Here is a 17623-nt window from a genome sequence, read left to right as displayed (position 1 = left end):
GGAATGAGGTTCCCAGCCAGGTTTTTCAATGAAAGGGGTTACTGTCGTCAGTGTACCTCATCCGTTATAGTGTAGGCATTAATTAAGGTTCTTTGCAGCGTCCCTTCGGCCCCTAGTTGCAACCTAATTTCATTCCTTTTATTTACTTGTACCAACTCCCATTCAATATTCTCTCGTCCATCTCACTGTCCACCCTCTCCTGACAATTGTTTCATAGCGCAACTGTTTTGAGGTTTTCCTCCTTAGTTGTCCCAGTACTTGGCATCGTGCCAAAAATATATACAAACAAATCTTAATACGTCGACAATGCATAGTGGTTTTTACCTGCCTCGGTGGGGAATCGAAATACCATTTTTTTTTTCTAGCAGGTGAGAGGGAGTGCAGTAAACTAACCAATGAGCACCTGGTACCCATTACTTAGACTAGTCTTGGAATGCCATGTAGAACATATAGCGATGAAACCACAAACAAATACAATAACAGAAATTTGTAGTTCAGTCGTCAGACTTTTTACAGTGGCCTTCAATTGCCTTATTCGAAGAAGAGTGTATTTTTATATTCCCTGGGGCCTGCAGCGTACGTACGCAGACTGGTAGCGGTTTTATTATCGTAACAAATGGGGCAGTGTTGTAAGGGAATAGATTTTTCTCGGGTGTTGAAGGTCGCGAGAGAAAATGTGAGGTTTGAATAGAGGGGGCGTGCGTGGGTGCCAAGGGGGGGGGGGGGGGCGCTGGTGGGAGGGGAGCATTATCAGTGGGCCCCACAAGTCGCTTTCTGATGGGTTATCGATAGGTGGGTGATAACGCTTATTGTTTCTCAGAAGTATATGGTAGATAATGCACGAGAGAGAGAGAGAGAGGGAGAGGCAGGAGGCATTTTTTAAAGCGAATAATTTCTGGTATATGAATTGCTGGAGATAAGAGGACAAACATCATTTTTCAACGAGGAAATGAAAGAAAGAGAGAAGCCAGTCTTCAATGTTTAAGAGTGAACTTGTCAGAATGTCACATTATAAATGCATGGAACTGTGGCAGTTGGCGTGTCCGATAATCGTAACGTTAATCTAAACGTGATGGTATACGAATTGTGAAACAACTCTGGAATGCCATTGTGGAGTGCTCTCGTTGATAAGTGTATCATGCACCGGACGAGTGATTAGCAAACTAGTTTATCTCGACTCGAAAGGAAGTCTTAAGTGGTTGCAGTATATATGTAATTAAATTTCAAAGTATGATTAAAAATAGACAAAGGTCTTTTGTATAGTAAGTTTTCACGGGTTCAGGTTTCATCAGTTGTATCTTTATTTTTTTTCAAGTAAAATATCTCGGAAACCTTCTGAAAGTAAAGCAGTCATATTGATCACTTAATTTAGTAGTCCATGTTGCAACTACTTATCGTATGCGGCAAATAACGAAGATAAAACTGATAGCCCGACTAGATCGTACGACTTAACGACCACGGTTGATAGGTTCATCATGTTCTTGCACTTTTATTAATAGCTTTTATCTCTCCGAACTCTTGAAGTGCCCACCCTTTTCTCGTGTGCTCTCGTTTGCATTGCTCTCTCTCTCTCTCTCTCTCTCTCTCTCTCTCTCTCTCTCTCTCTCTCTCTCTCTCTCTCTCTCTCTCTCTCTCTCAACCTTTACTCTTCGTTCTGGCTTTCTTCTCTTCTTCTCCTCGCTCTCTCTCTCTCTCTGCTCTCTCTCTCTCCTAATCAACCTTTCTACCTCTTCGGTTTGGTTTCCATTAAAAATTTACCTTGTTCCTTAGTTCTTCTTAAGTCTTGTCTTGATCCAGTCATCGTCCTTTCAGTTAAAATCTAAATGTTTCCAGCAACGCCCAGTTGGGCTAATTGACAACTCAACACTTTTGGTGCTGGAACGTAACCTGTTGCTGTACCTCTCTCTCTCTCTCTCTCTCTCTCTCTCTCTCTCTCTCTCTCTCTCTCTCTGATGGTTACTAATATGAAGTTATATCGTCTGCTACTCTTGCCGATTTAGACTTATCATATCTCTGGTAGAAACGCAATAGGTAAGCAGAGACGGTTCTGTAAAACCGAAGAAAAACCCAAAAGAAATATATGTAGAACTTGATAACAGACGATCAACAACAAACAAACTCTTCCCCCCCCCCCTCCCCATGAAAAAAATGGGAACACAAGTGTCCGTTGATATAAATTTGTTGTGTGGCATTGCGTAACCGAAGTTGTTTGCTTGCCATGATAATCGGCTATTATTCGGCGGTCGTGGTCTGGATAATGTATCTTTAAGCGTGGTTAGGAAAGGGTTCAGCCAACGTCCTGTCAGTTCCTAGAGCTTTAATGATACGTATGGTCACGTTGGAGGGATGCATTGTTAATTGGCTACTTAAGTTTGTATGTGTGTGTGCATGACTAATCACACACACACACACACACACACACATATATATATATATATATTATATATATATATATATATATATATATATATATATATATGCGAAAGTGCTTGTATACAAATTCTCAGGTATACGGATCATGATTTTTATTAGGACATTTCATGGTTGCCGTAGCAATCTCTCTCTCTCTCTCTCTCTCTCTCTCTCTTCGACGTTCAAAGGACAGACCTTACCGGAAATCCTGTGCGGTAATTTCAGTAATTCTCTCTCTCTCTCTCTCTCTCTCTCTCTCTCTCCTCTCTCATCTCTCTCTCTCTCTCTCTCTCTCTCTCTCTCTCTGTTTGAAGGATGACCTTGTGTGATAAAAGACCGGCGTCTGTTGGTTGTTGCACATTAGAATGTATGCATAATGTTTGTTAAAATTGGTGAGGTATGAGCATATGAATGAAAAATGAGCTTTCGTAGTTGGTGTCTGTGACAAGAAGGGTGAAATTCGCGTAATATCAGATGATTTTAATCACATATTTTCATGCAGAATTTACGGATTATTTTGGTTATTGGCTATGTAGTCTAAGATTTTTATTATTGCACATCACGAGAAAAGCTTATTTTCAAACCTAGTTATAATACATAATGTAATAATTGCATAAACAGAAGTCACGACAAACGCATGAGTGCATAATGAATATATTAGCATTCTGACAGTAATAGTTCTTTTTTATATGTATTTGTAGCTTTTGATTATGATCTGGAAACTGAAAATGCAATAGTTTACATCACGTAGCAATTACAGAAGTACTAATCGTATAAGCAGTGGTTCGTTAGTAGGAAATCCGTTCAGCATTTAGTGATGACCACTGCTGCTGCTTATACAGCTACGGAATGAGAAAAAACGTTATTCGTAACTATGGCAAGAACGTTTACTTCCCGTTAGGTCCATTTTCGATGGAGTTAGAGGGCTCGCTTTGAAATTGGTCGAATTATTTCAGTTCGTTCTCCGGTATGTGACGAAATCGAACGATATTGATTGTATGACTTTATATAATTGTTTGTTTTTTTCCCAGAGTAGGAAAGATATAATCGGTTATATTTTATATAATTGTTTCTTTTTTTCCAGAGTAAGAAAGACATAATCGGTATGCAGTGTGTTAGTGGTTAGTATAGATAATTTTTTTTTTTTTTAAGATACCGTATATCTTTGATTTTACTTTTAAATGTTACGTATGCGGGAACCAAACCCGCCCACACAGAGGCGTTCAGATGCTAAATGGAGTTTTCAGTATTAAAAATAGAAATTATTTACACTTAAATAGATATTCGCGCTGCGCTCAGGTGTCTAGGTGAGGAAATAAATATAACCATAATCATTAGTAAGTGAATACAATTTTAAAATGTAACAATGATTTAACTTTGGAATTGACGCCATTAAATTATAGATTCTCTCTCTCTCTCTCTCTCTCTCTCTCTCTCTCTCTCTCTCTGTTTTAAATCATTATTGTACAGCCTCTGGAGGGTATGCAGCTTTGGAGGGTCTCTCTCTCTCTCTCTCTCTCTCTCTCTCTCTCTCTCTCTCTCTCTCTACCTAGTGGCTGGATAAAATAAAGTAGTAATGGCAATTAGCTTATCGTTCGTGTGCGTGTGCACGCATTAGTTAAGAGTTAATGTGCCCCCACACGTGGCTGGGCTTGCGTGCGTGATATTGTAGATGGTAATTGACATGACCTACTATTTATATTCGCCGTCCATTATTCTCATTGTTGCTTGCTTTCTTTGATTTGGAAACACCCCCCCCCCCTTTATTTTTTTTATTAGAGGAACGATCAGTTCTGGGTATCGGTTTAAATGTCAGGGTGCTCGTTCACTTCCCCTCCCCCCCCCCCCCCCCCCCCCCCCGTGGAAGTTAGTAATCGTAACTGCTTTCCATAAGTTTTGTCTGCTGCATATGTATGTGTGTATACATGAAATAGTATGTAAATACACAAAATGTATGTTGTGTATGCACAAAAATTAAGCCACAAATAGTTTAATATCCAGTCCGCTGCACCTCGGCAATAGTTTACCGAACTGGTTGCCTGGTTTCGATACACACACACACCCCAATATATTATATGTATATTTATGTTATATATATATTATAATATATATAATGTATATAACCATCACAAAATTACAACATATGTATATATATAGTATATAATGTATATAACTATTATGAAATAATAAAATCGTCATAGGTTACAAACACTAACTTTGAATATTTTTAGTTGTCGGTGGTCGATAGGCTTTTGACATTGACGAAAGAATCAGACTTGAAAAATTCAGTCATATCGGATGGAGATTGGTCATTAAGTACCGGTATTTTTTCTGCGTGCGGACGACGTACAATTTGGCTTGGTTTCAGCTGTGGGCTCACGTTTTCATTTTTTACCAGAACATATGCAAGAGGTCTGTAGTGGTGGCGAAGTCTTTCTTAATTGAGATCACGAAGATTGTTATTGTGAGTTTTTGACGCTATGGTTTTGTCTCTCTTCAAGTAGGGGGATTGAGCATCGGCTTAAACCTCAACTTTTGTCCGTAGTAGGAACCGGAAAAGGTTTATAAAAATTAGCAAAAAAGCAGTTGAAATAATCATTTTATTCGGTCTAGGAATTCGGGTCTCATGCACATTAACATCAATAATTGACTGAAAATGATGCGTGTAATTTTACAAGGTGATTAGTATGATTTTTTCCAAAATTACCAGTCTTGACTCATGCATATGTAGTCGGTATTTTCAGAAATGCTGTGATGTTGTAACAGGAAGCCGTATTCTCCTATTGACGATCAAATGTGTTTTTCCTTGTTAGGCACGTTGTTCTTGTTCGTGCAACTTGTGCCTTCGTCATTCACAACGGACACGTATGGAACAAGGCAAAAATACCGTTGCAAACTCTTCTGCGAATAATGATGCCCGTATTTGGTCGAAAAAGCAGTGCGAGTATTGTGTGCGTTGGACGTGCTGAATCATCTTTGCATGAACCCTTCTCTACTCTCTCCCTCCCTCCCAGGTAACCCCCCATTACCGGTAACCCCCTCCCCCCTTTACTATTCCCTATTGATACACGAGGAGAGGAAGCCGGTGGTGACGGGCAAGGCCAGGGATTTTAGGTCAGCCATGCCAGAAGGGCATGGCAAAAGCTTACCGGTCTTGAACCCCGCCGTTAGCTTGCTGGAGGAGAAGGGGCCCTGGGTCCTCCAGCAGGCCTTGGACGCGTCAGAGGCCCTGATTGCGGGCCCGGTAGGTAGGGACCGAGACCTCAGGCGCCGTCAGCGGCTCGAGTTCAACGCGGATACCCTGCGGCCCGAGTGGGCATTTCTCAGATTGCTTCAGAGAAGGTTAAGAGTGATGCGGTATAATGCGGATTTGGCTGCAAAGCGACCCTTCTCTTCTCTGGCTGGGTCGTGCGTCGCAGTTGCTTAATTTGCTCGGTTTGAATGCTACGGCAGAATGTAGAAAGACGTTTGATGATGTTACTGCATTAAAATAGTCTTATGGTATTTGTATATAGAATAATAGATTGAATCCAGGCTTTGCCTTTTGTGTGATGACTCAGGAGATTTAAGTTGAATCTGTTCTTGGAGGTTACTGCTGCTGTCTCGCTTGGAGGTTGATTTTGAAATGTGGTAAATATCCTTTCTTGGTTTGGGAACATCGGATTTCATGAATTGGGAACAGTTCTTGGGAAATGTTGACCTTTGCATGTATTCATAATTGGTATACCTGTGCATTTATATCTAAAATAGGCTGAAAGGCTTTTGTTTTAGTTTTATTATTTGGGTTGGGGGGGGGGGGGCAAGGGTTTTGGTTGGTCTGGGTCTGGGTTTTCCATTGGGTTTGGATCGACGTATTTGTAGGACTGGATTTTGGCTTTATTTTGGGATTAGGCCCAGCGTTTATTCGGAACTGGTCCATACTTTATAATTCAAATAAATAAGAATAGGCCATGCTTATTAACCCGAGAATTTTTTAGATTGAGTAATTTGACGAAAACTCACTGTAATATACCTAATCGATTATCCAATTTGATCCCAACTTTATTGTGGAACCATTGTGATGGTATTTAGATTCCAATCATGATCTCGTAATACATCACAGATCAGTCTGTGGTGAAAATGCTTTTCGTTTACAATTATACAATTCGTGTGGTGTTTCAGTCTGTCTCCACGTTCCTGAACTTTATCAAGTTTTATTTGCAATTTTTTTAATTTCCTTAGAGAAATTTTGATGAAATTCAGTTTATAAAAATTCTTAAAAGATAATTTTTTTCTTCTATTAAACGAACTTATTTTCGATGTGCTTACTGCCAGTTTCATCAAATTACTTATATATATATATATATATATATATATATATATATATATATATATATTTATATATATATATATATATATTTATATATAGTATATATATATTTGTTTTTATTATATATATATTATATATTTATATATATGTATACTTTTATAGATTATTTATATATATATATAGCCATTGTTTACCCTCAACAGTCAACCATCACCATCTAACCACCTAATTCCTCCTCTTCTCTCGTTCCCCTACCAGGAGGAAGAATTACGACACAGGGTAGTGAACCACGAATCGCACGATGACGACCTCGTGCTGTGTTCCGTGGCCCAGAGTGCCTTCGAGACAGCCGAGGAGCTGGTGCACAAGGTGTGGGAGGAGGTGGCCAGCTGGAAGACCCAGCCCTTCTCCAAGTTGCCCAAGTGGTTGCAAGACAATGATTTCCCTTCATCAACTGCATTAGGTAGGCCCGGGAATTAGGGGGAGGGGGGTGGCCGGCTTTGAGGCTTTTGTTAAGAGAAGAGGAGAGGAGAGAGAGAGAGAGAAGAGAGGAGAGAGCGAAGGTGTAGGTTTGTTGAGAGAGAGAGGAGGAGGCATGTATGGTGTGAGGAGGAGAGAGAGGCGAGTGGTATTGGTGAGGAAAGGAGAGAGAGAGAGCGGGAAGGTGTATGTGTGCGGGGGGAGGGGGGAGAGGAGAGGCGAAGGTGGTAATGTGTGAACCGGAGAGAGAGGAAGATGAGGCGGGTGTATGTTGTGAGAGAGAGAGAGGAGCGAGTGGTTATGGAGAGAAGAGAGAGAGAGAGCGAGGTGTATGTGTGAGAGAGAGAGAGAGAGCGAGGTGTATGATGTGAGTGTGAGAGAGGAGAGAGGAGCGAGTGTATGTAGTGAGAGAGAGAGAGCGAGGTGTATGTGTGAGAGAGAGTGAGTGAGTGCGAGGTGTATGTGAGAGAGAGTGAGTGAGTGCGAGGTGTATGTGAGAGTGAGTGAGTGAGTGCGAGGTGTATGTGAGAGTGAGTGAGTGAGTGCGAGGTGTATGTGAGAGTGAGTGGTGATGCGAGGTGTATGTGAGAGTGAGTGATAGTGCGAGGTGTTTTAGAGTTGAGTGAGTGAGGTGGCGGGTGTATGTGGGAGGTGAGTGAGTGGGCGGGTATGAGAGTGAGTGAGTGAGTGCGAGGTGTAGTGTGAGTGATGAGTGGAGTGTTATGTGAAGTGTTGCGTGATTGCGAGGTGTATGTGAGAGTGATTGAGTGCGAGGTGTAGTTGAGAGTGATTGATGAGTGCGGTGTATGTGAGATGAGGAGTGCGTGCGAGGTATGTGAGAGTGAGTGGTGCGTGCGAGGTGTATGTGAGAGTGAGTGATTGCGTGCAGGTGTAGTGAGAGTGAGGGTGCGTGCGAGGTGTATGTGAGAGTGAGTGAGTGAGTGCGAGTGAGTGAGTGCGAGTGAGTGAGTGCGAGGTGTATGTGAGAGTGAGCGAGAGAGAGCGAGGTGTATGTGAGTGTGAGAGAAAGTGGTGTATGAGAGAGTGAGGCAGTTTACCGGATAATTTTAAATTCCATGTATAGTTTTGCTTTGTCGTAATAAAACAGTTGATTTTTGCAATTCTTACCTTTTCCAAAACCTGCATGCCCATCTTGAACCAATTTAGCAGTTTCTGACTCTCGTCTGTTGAGAATAAACTTGGGTCCAATGTAATTTGAATATTCAGCAAGTTCATTGCCCTTGGGATTTACACATTAATTCATGTCACCTTTCCTTGGTAACTGGGATATGGCTGTCAATTTCCAATCATCTTGTTAGTATGCTAAGTGTCATTTTCAGTTTTAGCTAATAATATCTTAAGGTGATTCAGTCATAATTACACTTTTATCGTTATAAATGAATGCTTAATTACGTGTAATGTAGAGAATTTTTTAATGTGAATACGGTTAAGCTGGCGTTGCTACGGTGGAGCGCGAGAGCGAGAGAGAATGATTAAAATGTGCATTATTCTAGCTAAATATTGAGTGAAAGAAGCAAATGCAGTTTTGAAAACAAAATTTGTTAAGAAATTTCATCTATAATAAAACTGCAGATATATAAGAAAAATAAATTTAATCCGTAATGAAACTGCAGATATATAAACAAATATCTGCCATGAAACGGCAAATATATAGAAAATAAATTCAATCTGTAATGCAACTGCAGATACATAAGAACATAGATTTAATCTGTAATGAAACTGCAAATGTATAAAAAGATTATATCTTATGAAACGGCAAATACATAAGAAAATAAATTTTATTTGTGATGAAACTGCGAATATATAAAAAGATTTCATCTGTAATGAAACTGCAAATGTATAAAAAGATTTCATCAAATGAAACGGCAAATACATAAGATTTCATCTAATGAAACTGCAAATACATAAAAAGATTTCATCTAATGAAACTGCAAATACATAAAAAGATTTCATCTGTAATGAGACTGCAAATATATAAAAAGATTTCATCTGTAATGAAACTGCAAATACATAAAAAGATTTCATCTAATGAAACTGCAAATACATAAAAAGATTTCATCTAATGAAACTGCAAATACATAAAAAGATTTCATCTAATGAAACTGCAAATATATAAAAAGATTTCATCCGTAATGAAACGGCAAATACATAAAAAGATTTAATCTGTAATTAAACTGCAAAGCTATAAACAACAAACACGTGCAATCAGTTCCTGAACATGATCAGTCCGTATCTCCTTACTTGATACAACCGACCAAAAGAAACACCTGAGCCCCCCCCCACACACACACACACACACACACAGGTGAAGTTCAGTCACCCGATTTGTTCCTCTTTTTCTTTGTTTAAATCTTCATTTGAAACTCGCAGTGAACTGTCAGGAGAGAGAGTGTTATAGGAAAAGGTGATTAAACATAAAAATAAAGGAATAGAAAATTAGGAGAGAAAGAGAGAGAGAGAGAGAGAATTGTAGGAAAAGGTGGTTAGTATTTGAATATAAAGGAATAGAATATTAGCAGAGAGAGGGGTTATAGGAAATGGTAATTAATACATGAATATATAATAAAATATAAAGGAATTGAAAATGAGCTGAGAGAGAGAGGATGGGCACCGGTTGGTTATAGGAAAAGTTGATATTACGTAAATGTAAAGGAGTAGAAAACCAGCACACAGAGAGAGAGAGAGAGAGAGAGAGGAGGGGGTTTATAGGAAACGTTGATAAATACATAGACGTAAGGGAGTATGAAATATGATAAACCATAAATTCAGCTGACGTCAGCAGAGTAGGAATGATGTGCTGCTCGCTTTAATATTTGGAGAACGGAAGATTCCACAACTGCACAACTATTCCACCTTTTAGTTGTTGTAGCCAAGACATCAAGCTTAGCAAACAGAGTACTAGTATTAAACCTGATGATTTATTGGATGCCTACATTGTTTCGTGATTGTATATTTTTTAATTGTTTATTTTACAGACCGCCTCTTCCTAGCTTCGCCGCTTGCTTCAAATCAATCTTCAGGATTCACACTGAAACGGGCAACATATGGACGCATTTACTAGGTGAGTGTTCCTGTACGCTGTTCTGTTTACACACGACTAATAACTGCCCCTCCAAAAAAACCTGTTTAAGTCTTCCGTTCCTCGAAATTGCGGGTAATGTCCGGATAAGTAAGGAATCATAACTGCCACAAAACTCTTCTCATCAGCGGTCTCTTTAAAATCGTGGGTAATGTCCGGCTAACTAAGGAAATTTAAGGACGACATATTCGCCACTTGACATCCTGTGTAGTGACGTCACGGGATATCATAGGGGGAGACCAAGAAACTAAAGAGACTGTTAACGGTTTAGTTTTTTTGTGTGTGGATTATTCAGGATGATGAATTGCGAAAGGTGAAAAGATTCTCTCTCTCTCCTCTCATCTGGTAAACCTGACAAGTCCTCCTTTGATGCCTGGTGGTTTTTTTATTTGCCTGGTGAGCAAGTAGTCACGTGATTTTTTTTAAATTGCTTCATCCATAACACCAGAGAGAGAGAGAGAGAGAGAGAGAGAGAGAGAGAGAGAGAGAGAGAGAAGAGAGAGAGCTGGTCCGTCCGCCACACACGCACTCCTCGCTCTGTGTGCTTGTTGGAATCACGTGCTCAGCCACGTGAGAGGTCGATACGTGGTGGAGACTTCTTTCTTTTTTGACAGATGGGTAGAGTTTGAATCCCCCCACCCCATACCCCCTTTTTGTACGTATTGATGGGAGCGGTATTTGGTTATTGTTGTAGTGAAGATAAAATAAGTGCATTTCACATAGTTTGTGCCATAGAGTACCCTTATATTACTGTATAAAGGAGTCGTTATTGTAACGTGTATGTATGTGTATGAATATATGTGTATATAATATAAATAATATATATGTATCTGTACATGTTTGTGTGACATACGCAAGAAAAAAGGTAAGAAGCAAAACACACCACCAGTAGCTGAAATAGCGTTATATTTTTCCACTAAATATGCAGGGTATACTAAAAGCCATGTTCCCGGTTTCTCCTAAACTTGTCGGGAAGATGGTCCACAATCTGGCACGAAGACGAAATGAAAAGATCCCACTGAATGTGGGCAATGATATGGTAAAGAAAGAAAAAAAAAATAGCACTCGCTGACACTCGAAAAATGTGTTTGAATTCTTTGGGTGTCTGGACCTCATGAGACTTGTTCAACTATGGAGAACATATCATTGATGTTAAAAGGAACTTTCTCTACTGGTGATAATACGATGGTGTCGTCTTGGCATTCATCTCTGTATTATGATCTTGATTCAGCGTTGCACTCGCTCCGCCTTCGAGCGGAGACTCAGCTCTTCGAAGTTAAAGAAAGCAGTTTGGTTTTAATTATTACTGCTTTTGGTACGTATAGGTTTTCCTTGAACGTGCTTGCGCGCTCTTTTCTAATCGACTAGGTAATCATCCGACCCGGTGGCTCGGGAACCCACATTCTCTCTCTCTCTCTCTCTCTCTCTCTCTCTCTCTCTCTCTCTCTCTCTCTCCTCTCTCGAGTTATCAGTCACCACGTTAGTAATGAAAATCCAACACCACGTTAGGTAATGGATAAAGATGGATAAAGCCACGCCCATGCGTTCTAATTAGACCTAGCCCCCTTCTCACCCCCACCAAGATAACCCAATTAATTGCCCACAATGGCAGGTACGAATGTCTTTTGTTTATCTTCCGATTGATAGCGTAGCTCAAATCCCCACCCTCCGTCTTATCTTGTTGTGGCTTTTGACTTCGTCAACAGACATCGTCGTATGACACTTTTTTGTTGTTGTTGATGTTTTTGTTTCGTTGGTATCTAGATAGGATGTCAGTTGGAGTGGATGTTTTGTAATGGCTTTAATCTGTACGCACTTAGTTACGAAATGTGTTTTAACATTTTTTCTTATAAATCGTTAGAATGAGACTCGTAGAACTGGGGTACATCTTGAGTTATCATACCAGCGACCTTGTTTGTTTGTAGATGAAAGCTCTCGAGTAGATAATTGTTACCTCTCGCCTCTCAAATTAGACGTGATTATGATAAAATGTGTATGCTGCAGGCAATCATTAACTAACAAGCCGCTTTGACGCATCTCTTGAACCCACTGAGGCACGAGATCCCATGGTTTAGGGGAATTATCTGTTTCTAGGGCCTAATTGTGACCCATGGCCACACATTCCCTCTAGAGGGTTAGTGTCGTCAGTTCATCCCATGTGGTCCACTGTAAGGATTACATAAGGTTCTTTGCAGCGTCCCATCGGCACCTAGCTGCAACTACTATTATTCCTTTTGCTGTACCTCCTTTCATATTCTATTTCTTCCATCGGACTGCCCACCCTCTCCTAACTATAGTTTCATGGTGCAACTACGTTGACGTTTTCCTCCTGTAACACCTTTCAAACCTCACTTTCAATTCCCGTTTCAGCGCTGAATGACCTCATAGGTCCCAGTGAATGACCTCATAGGTCTGTACATGTTGCCAGGCGCTTTCCCATTTCCCCAGGAGGGCCAGCTCGGCTGATATTTGGAATGCTATAATTGTCATTCATGCCGGGACTTCAAACAACCCTGGCTTCGCATACGAACTTCCCTCTCGCCACAAGACTTGCATTGTACCGGACGACAGGTCACGTGGGACTTCGAGATGTTTGAACTGATAGCTTTTGCAGTTATATGTAATCTTTGAGTTTTCATTTCGTTGGGTGGTTTGTTATACGCAGCGTGTGTTGTATATGTATTTGTATTTATTATACATAATTTTGTACAGATACATAAAAAGTTGTATGGATTTTGGTTGTGTATAGTGTGCGCGCTGTTTTGTGTTATACATATATATACTATATAATATATATATATATATATATATATATATATATATATATATATCTATGTATGTAATATTGTGTGTGTGTGTATATATATATATATATATAATATATAATATTATATATATATATATATATATATATATATATATATATATATATATATATATATATATATATATAGATATATATATATATATATATATATATATATATATATATATATATATATATACAGTTTTTGTTGCAAAAGGCTTAAGCAGAATGACCCTACATCGACACTTGCAAAGAAGCTACCGTGCACAGTTGCAATGCCCGCTGGTGTGAGTACACTCAGTTTGCTTGCGTGCGCTCTAATAACACTATGCTTGCAAGCGCATGCCACACTCGTCTAGACTGCTCAAACACTCGTCAGCGGCTATGGAAATTTCCTTTGTTTTTTTATTTTTTTTCTAGCACAGTTTGCTCCGCGTCCCCAATATCTAAAACTTGGCCACACTTAGTTATTCATAATTAATAGACTCACGAATCAGATGGGTTAATGTCCAACTAAGATTGGGCGAAACCGGTTTTTGTGGAAGGGTCGACCTGACCCTATTAGCTTAGCCGTGAACGCGCGTTTTTCAAGGCTCGGTCCATGCGGAAGCAACGGGACGATTCGTCTTAAGTGAAAGTTCGTTCTTATGTCAAAGGGCGTGGGGACGGAATGAGATTTGAAATAGGTGGGATAGCTTATTATTATTATAGTTATTATTATTATTATTATTATTATTATTTTATTATTATTTTGTTATTATTCTTGAATTATTAATTAATTATTTATTATATAACCCCAAAGCTTACGCATTATTATCAATAAAAGTTCGGTCTGATATTATATTTTTAATTATTGTCATTATAAAAGCTTCGATTATTATGAGTAAAACTTCGGCCAGTATTGTTGCCAGTAAATTAAGCTAATGTTATTATTCTTATAATTATTATAAAAAAACTTCCATTTTTATTATTGTTGGTAAAGCTTCGATAATTATTGTTGCCTGTAAATTAAGCTTCTATAATTATTACTAGTATTATTGGGCTCAGTTTTCCGTGTCGGAAATAACAAGGGTTGCAGGTCTACAATAATATAGCATGTGAGAGTTGATTGTCTTTAATAATAAATATGAAAAGCTCACGAACATTTGTGGTAGGTTCATCCTCGGTCACTTGGCTGAGGATGAACCTAGCACAATGTTCGAAAGCTTTTGATAATTAAAAGACCATCGACTCTCACATGCTATATTATTGTGGACCTGCAATCATTGTCATCATTTTCGACGCAGAGAACTGTCCAATAATAATAATAATAATAATAATAATAATAATAATAATAATAATAATAGAATAATAATAGCTTAATTTACTGGCAACAATAATTACCGAAGCCTACTGATAATAATAATCAAAGCTTTTTTTATAGTGATAATAATTACAATAATAATAAAATTACCGAAGCTTTATTGATGATAATCGAAGCTTATTATTATTTTTATTATTAATTATAATAAGTTTCACGAAATGAGCGTTGCAGGATTATAATGCCATTCCAACACAATAAAAACAAGATTTTAATATATAAAGATAAGGTGAAATAAGCAATACAGCCACCCCCCTCTCTCTCACTCTCTCGTGTTGTATGTGTTAATAAGAAGCCCTTGCGGTCTTCATCGACGACCGACAAGCACCGCTCGGGTTTGTTGTGTGGTCGAAGGTCGTTACCAAGGTAAGCAAGGTGAAGGAGAAAAAAAAAAAAAAAAAAAAAAAAAAAAAAAAAAAAAAAAAAAAAAAAAAAAAAAAAAAATGCGCCCGCGCGCTCGCCATCATAAGTCCACCATAGAGATGGATCGACCTTTTCACTCAATAGCTAACCACCCCGTTAATGACTCTCACTCTCTCTCTCTCTCTCTCTCTCTCTCTCTCTCTCTCTCTCTCATACATCAATAATTGTCATCCTCTTGACATTATTTTCAACTCTTAAGATTGATTGAAATGTAATTGGGTTTAAAAGGATAGTACGTGCGTACGTACGCGTGTACGCACGCACGTACATAACGTACGTGTACGTAGTACTTCGAAGAGAAATCGCTGTCCCCACTATATAGAGTGGAAAATGTTCGTGACGTCACGTCATGATTACCGACATGAATCATAACGGAATAAGAAGTTGCGTCTCATCGTGATGAGCAGCAGACTGGAATGTGTTCAGTGTTGGGGGGATTAATTTCCTCCTCTCTCCAATTTAGCTTTAATGATAAAGTTTGGGCTTTTGTCCCTAAAGTTTCTGCCGGGTTTCGTAAAGCCACAGCTTAAGTTATTCATAAGTTTCGGCTGTGTTTCGTAAAGCCTCTGCTTTAGTTCCTAGAGTTTCTGTCGTGTTTCGTAAAGCCACAGCTTTAGTTATTCGTAAGTTTCGGCCGTTTCATAAAGCTTCAGTTTGATTTCGTTAAGTTTCAGCTTTATTCCGTAAAGTTCCAACTTTATTTCATAAAGATTTGGCATTATTTCGTAAGGTGTCAGCTTTAGTTTATTAAGTTTCTGTATTTTTTTAATGTATGTTTTATTTCTTAAAGTTTCGGCTGCTTCGTTAAGCTTCAGCTTGATTTAGTAAAGTTTCGGCTTTATTTAGTTAAATATCAGCTTTTATATCATAAAGATTCGGCGATATTTCGTAAGGTGTCGGCTTTAGTTCATAAGAATTCGGCTTTTCAAATGTTTCTGCTCTTTCTTGAAGATTCAGCTGTATTTCAAAGTTTCCGCTTGATTCTTCATGATTCATCTTGTTTCCAAAAGATTCAGTTTGATTCTTGAAAGATTCAGCTTGATTCCATAAAGATTTTGCTTGATTCTTAAAGATTCAGCTTTAATTCTTTAAGACACTGAGTCTTTCGTCAAGATTCTTGTAAATTAATTTAGCTTCTCTCTACTGTTGCTCAATCACTGTTATTCATAGTGCTGTACTGTACTATAATATCCTTCATGGAGTTTTCATATCTCCCTAATATCCATTATGGAGTTTACGTATCCTTAATATCCATTAGATAAATTTACATATTTCTCAATAACCATTATGGAGTTTAATTATCTCCCTAATATCCATTTCGGAGTTTACCTATCTCCCTAATTTCCATTGTGTAATAACCGATTAAGAGGATTTACATCTAACATATTTCGTCCCATGGAGTTTTACATAATCATCTAAATATCCCGGTTTCATCATTTGCTAAATATCCACGTCATGGGAGTTTAACATATCTCGCTAATCCATTCCATGGAGTTTACAGATCTCCCAATATCCGCGGTTTCATCTCCCTAATCTCCCCCGTCATGGAGTTTTAATCTCCCTATATCCACATGGAGTTTTACTATCTCCCTAATAACCATTATGCCGTTCACATATTTCTCAAGTTCCTGTCACAGCTATCGAGATGACGTCACAGTTGCCATTTCACCTTTCAACCTGGGAATGAGAGCTTCCCTTTCACGCCCACGGCCTGTGTCCTTGTCCTTCACCTAATTTGGCCATAGCAGCCGCCAGTCAGTCCTTCGCACCTGTGATGTATCTGGCCTCTCTCTCTCTCTCTCTCTCTCTCTCTCTCTCTCTCTCTCTCTCTCTCTCTCTCTCTCTCTCTCTCAAGATTATTATAGTTGAAATTATACCCACCCTCTCTCAATGTCTCTGTCTCTCTCAAGCAAGATTATCTCAAGCAAGAGTATTATAGTTGAATCTAGCCTCACCCACATCTCCTCTCTCTCTCTCTCTCTCTCTCTCTCTCTCTCTCTCTCTCACTCTGGGCTCTCTCCCTCTCGCCAAGGTTACTTCATAGCTTGAATCTCACCTCACCCTCTCTTATTTCTCTCTTCTCTCTCTCTCCTCTCTCTTTCTCGTCTACTCTCTCCCTCCTCCGCCCAAGGTAGGGTATAGTTGAAATCATACCCACTCCTCTCTCTCTCTCTCTCTCTCTCTCTCTCTTCTCTCTCTCTCTCTCTCTCTCTTCTCTCTCCTCCTAGCCAAGATTATTGTAGTTGAAATTGATATATCAACCTCTCTTTATCTCTCACTCTCTCTCGTCTCTCTCTCAGCAAGATACTTTGTAGCCTTGAAATTCCTACACTCTCTCTCTCTCTCTCTCTTCTCTCTCTCTCTAACAAGTCTCCATGAGTTCAGTTGTAGTTGTATTATCACCTCACTAACTCTCGCTAATCTCTCTCTCTCATCTCTCTCTCTCTCTCTCTCTCAAGCAAGATCCCCTTGTTAGCTTGTCTTCTCTCTCCCTCGCCTCATCTCTCTCTCTCAGGAAACCTCCTCTCATCTCTCTCTCCCCTCTCTCTCTCTCTCTCTCTCTCTCTCTCGTGTGTAAACTGAGATGACGGTCGGAATTACATACTTCTTGTACAAAGGAAACCACTTAACCTCCGTTAAACTGCGAAGATAGTCGCTGTTTTGTCTCGTCATCGTGAACTTTGCTTGGATGATGTTTGTTTATTTATTTCGTAATTTTTTATTTAATCGTGT

General features: G+C 39.1%; 1 protein-coding gene across 1 annotated transcript in view; it reads left to right on the top strand.

The window, feature by feature from the left end:
• The window catches only part of LOC135196577 (adiponectin receptor protein-like), a 41996-nt gene that overhangs the window by 9845 nt on the left and 14528 nt on the right, over positions 1-17623 (top strand). Inside the window, exons 2-4 of the mRNA XM_064223447.1 lie at positions 6980-7170; positions 9516-9527; positions 10198-10283. Coding sequence (XP_064079517.1) covers positions 6980-7170; positions 9516-9527; positions 10198-10283 — 289 coding nt within the window. The remainder of the gene's footprint in view (positions 1-6979; positions 7171-9515; positions 9528-10197; positions 10284-17623) is intronic.

This window comes from Macrobrachium nipponense, chromosome 11 (assembly GCF_015104395.2).
Source record: "Macrobrachium nipponense isolate FS-2020 chromosome 11, ASM1510439v2, whole genome shotgun sequence".
NCBI lineage: Eukaryota > Metazoa > Arthropoda > Malacostraca > Decapoda > Palaemonidae > Macrobrachium > Macrobrachium nipponense.
This window is presented reverse-complemented; position numbering and strand designations above follow the sequence as displayed.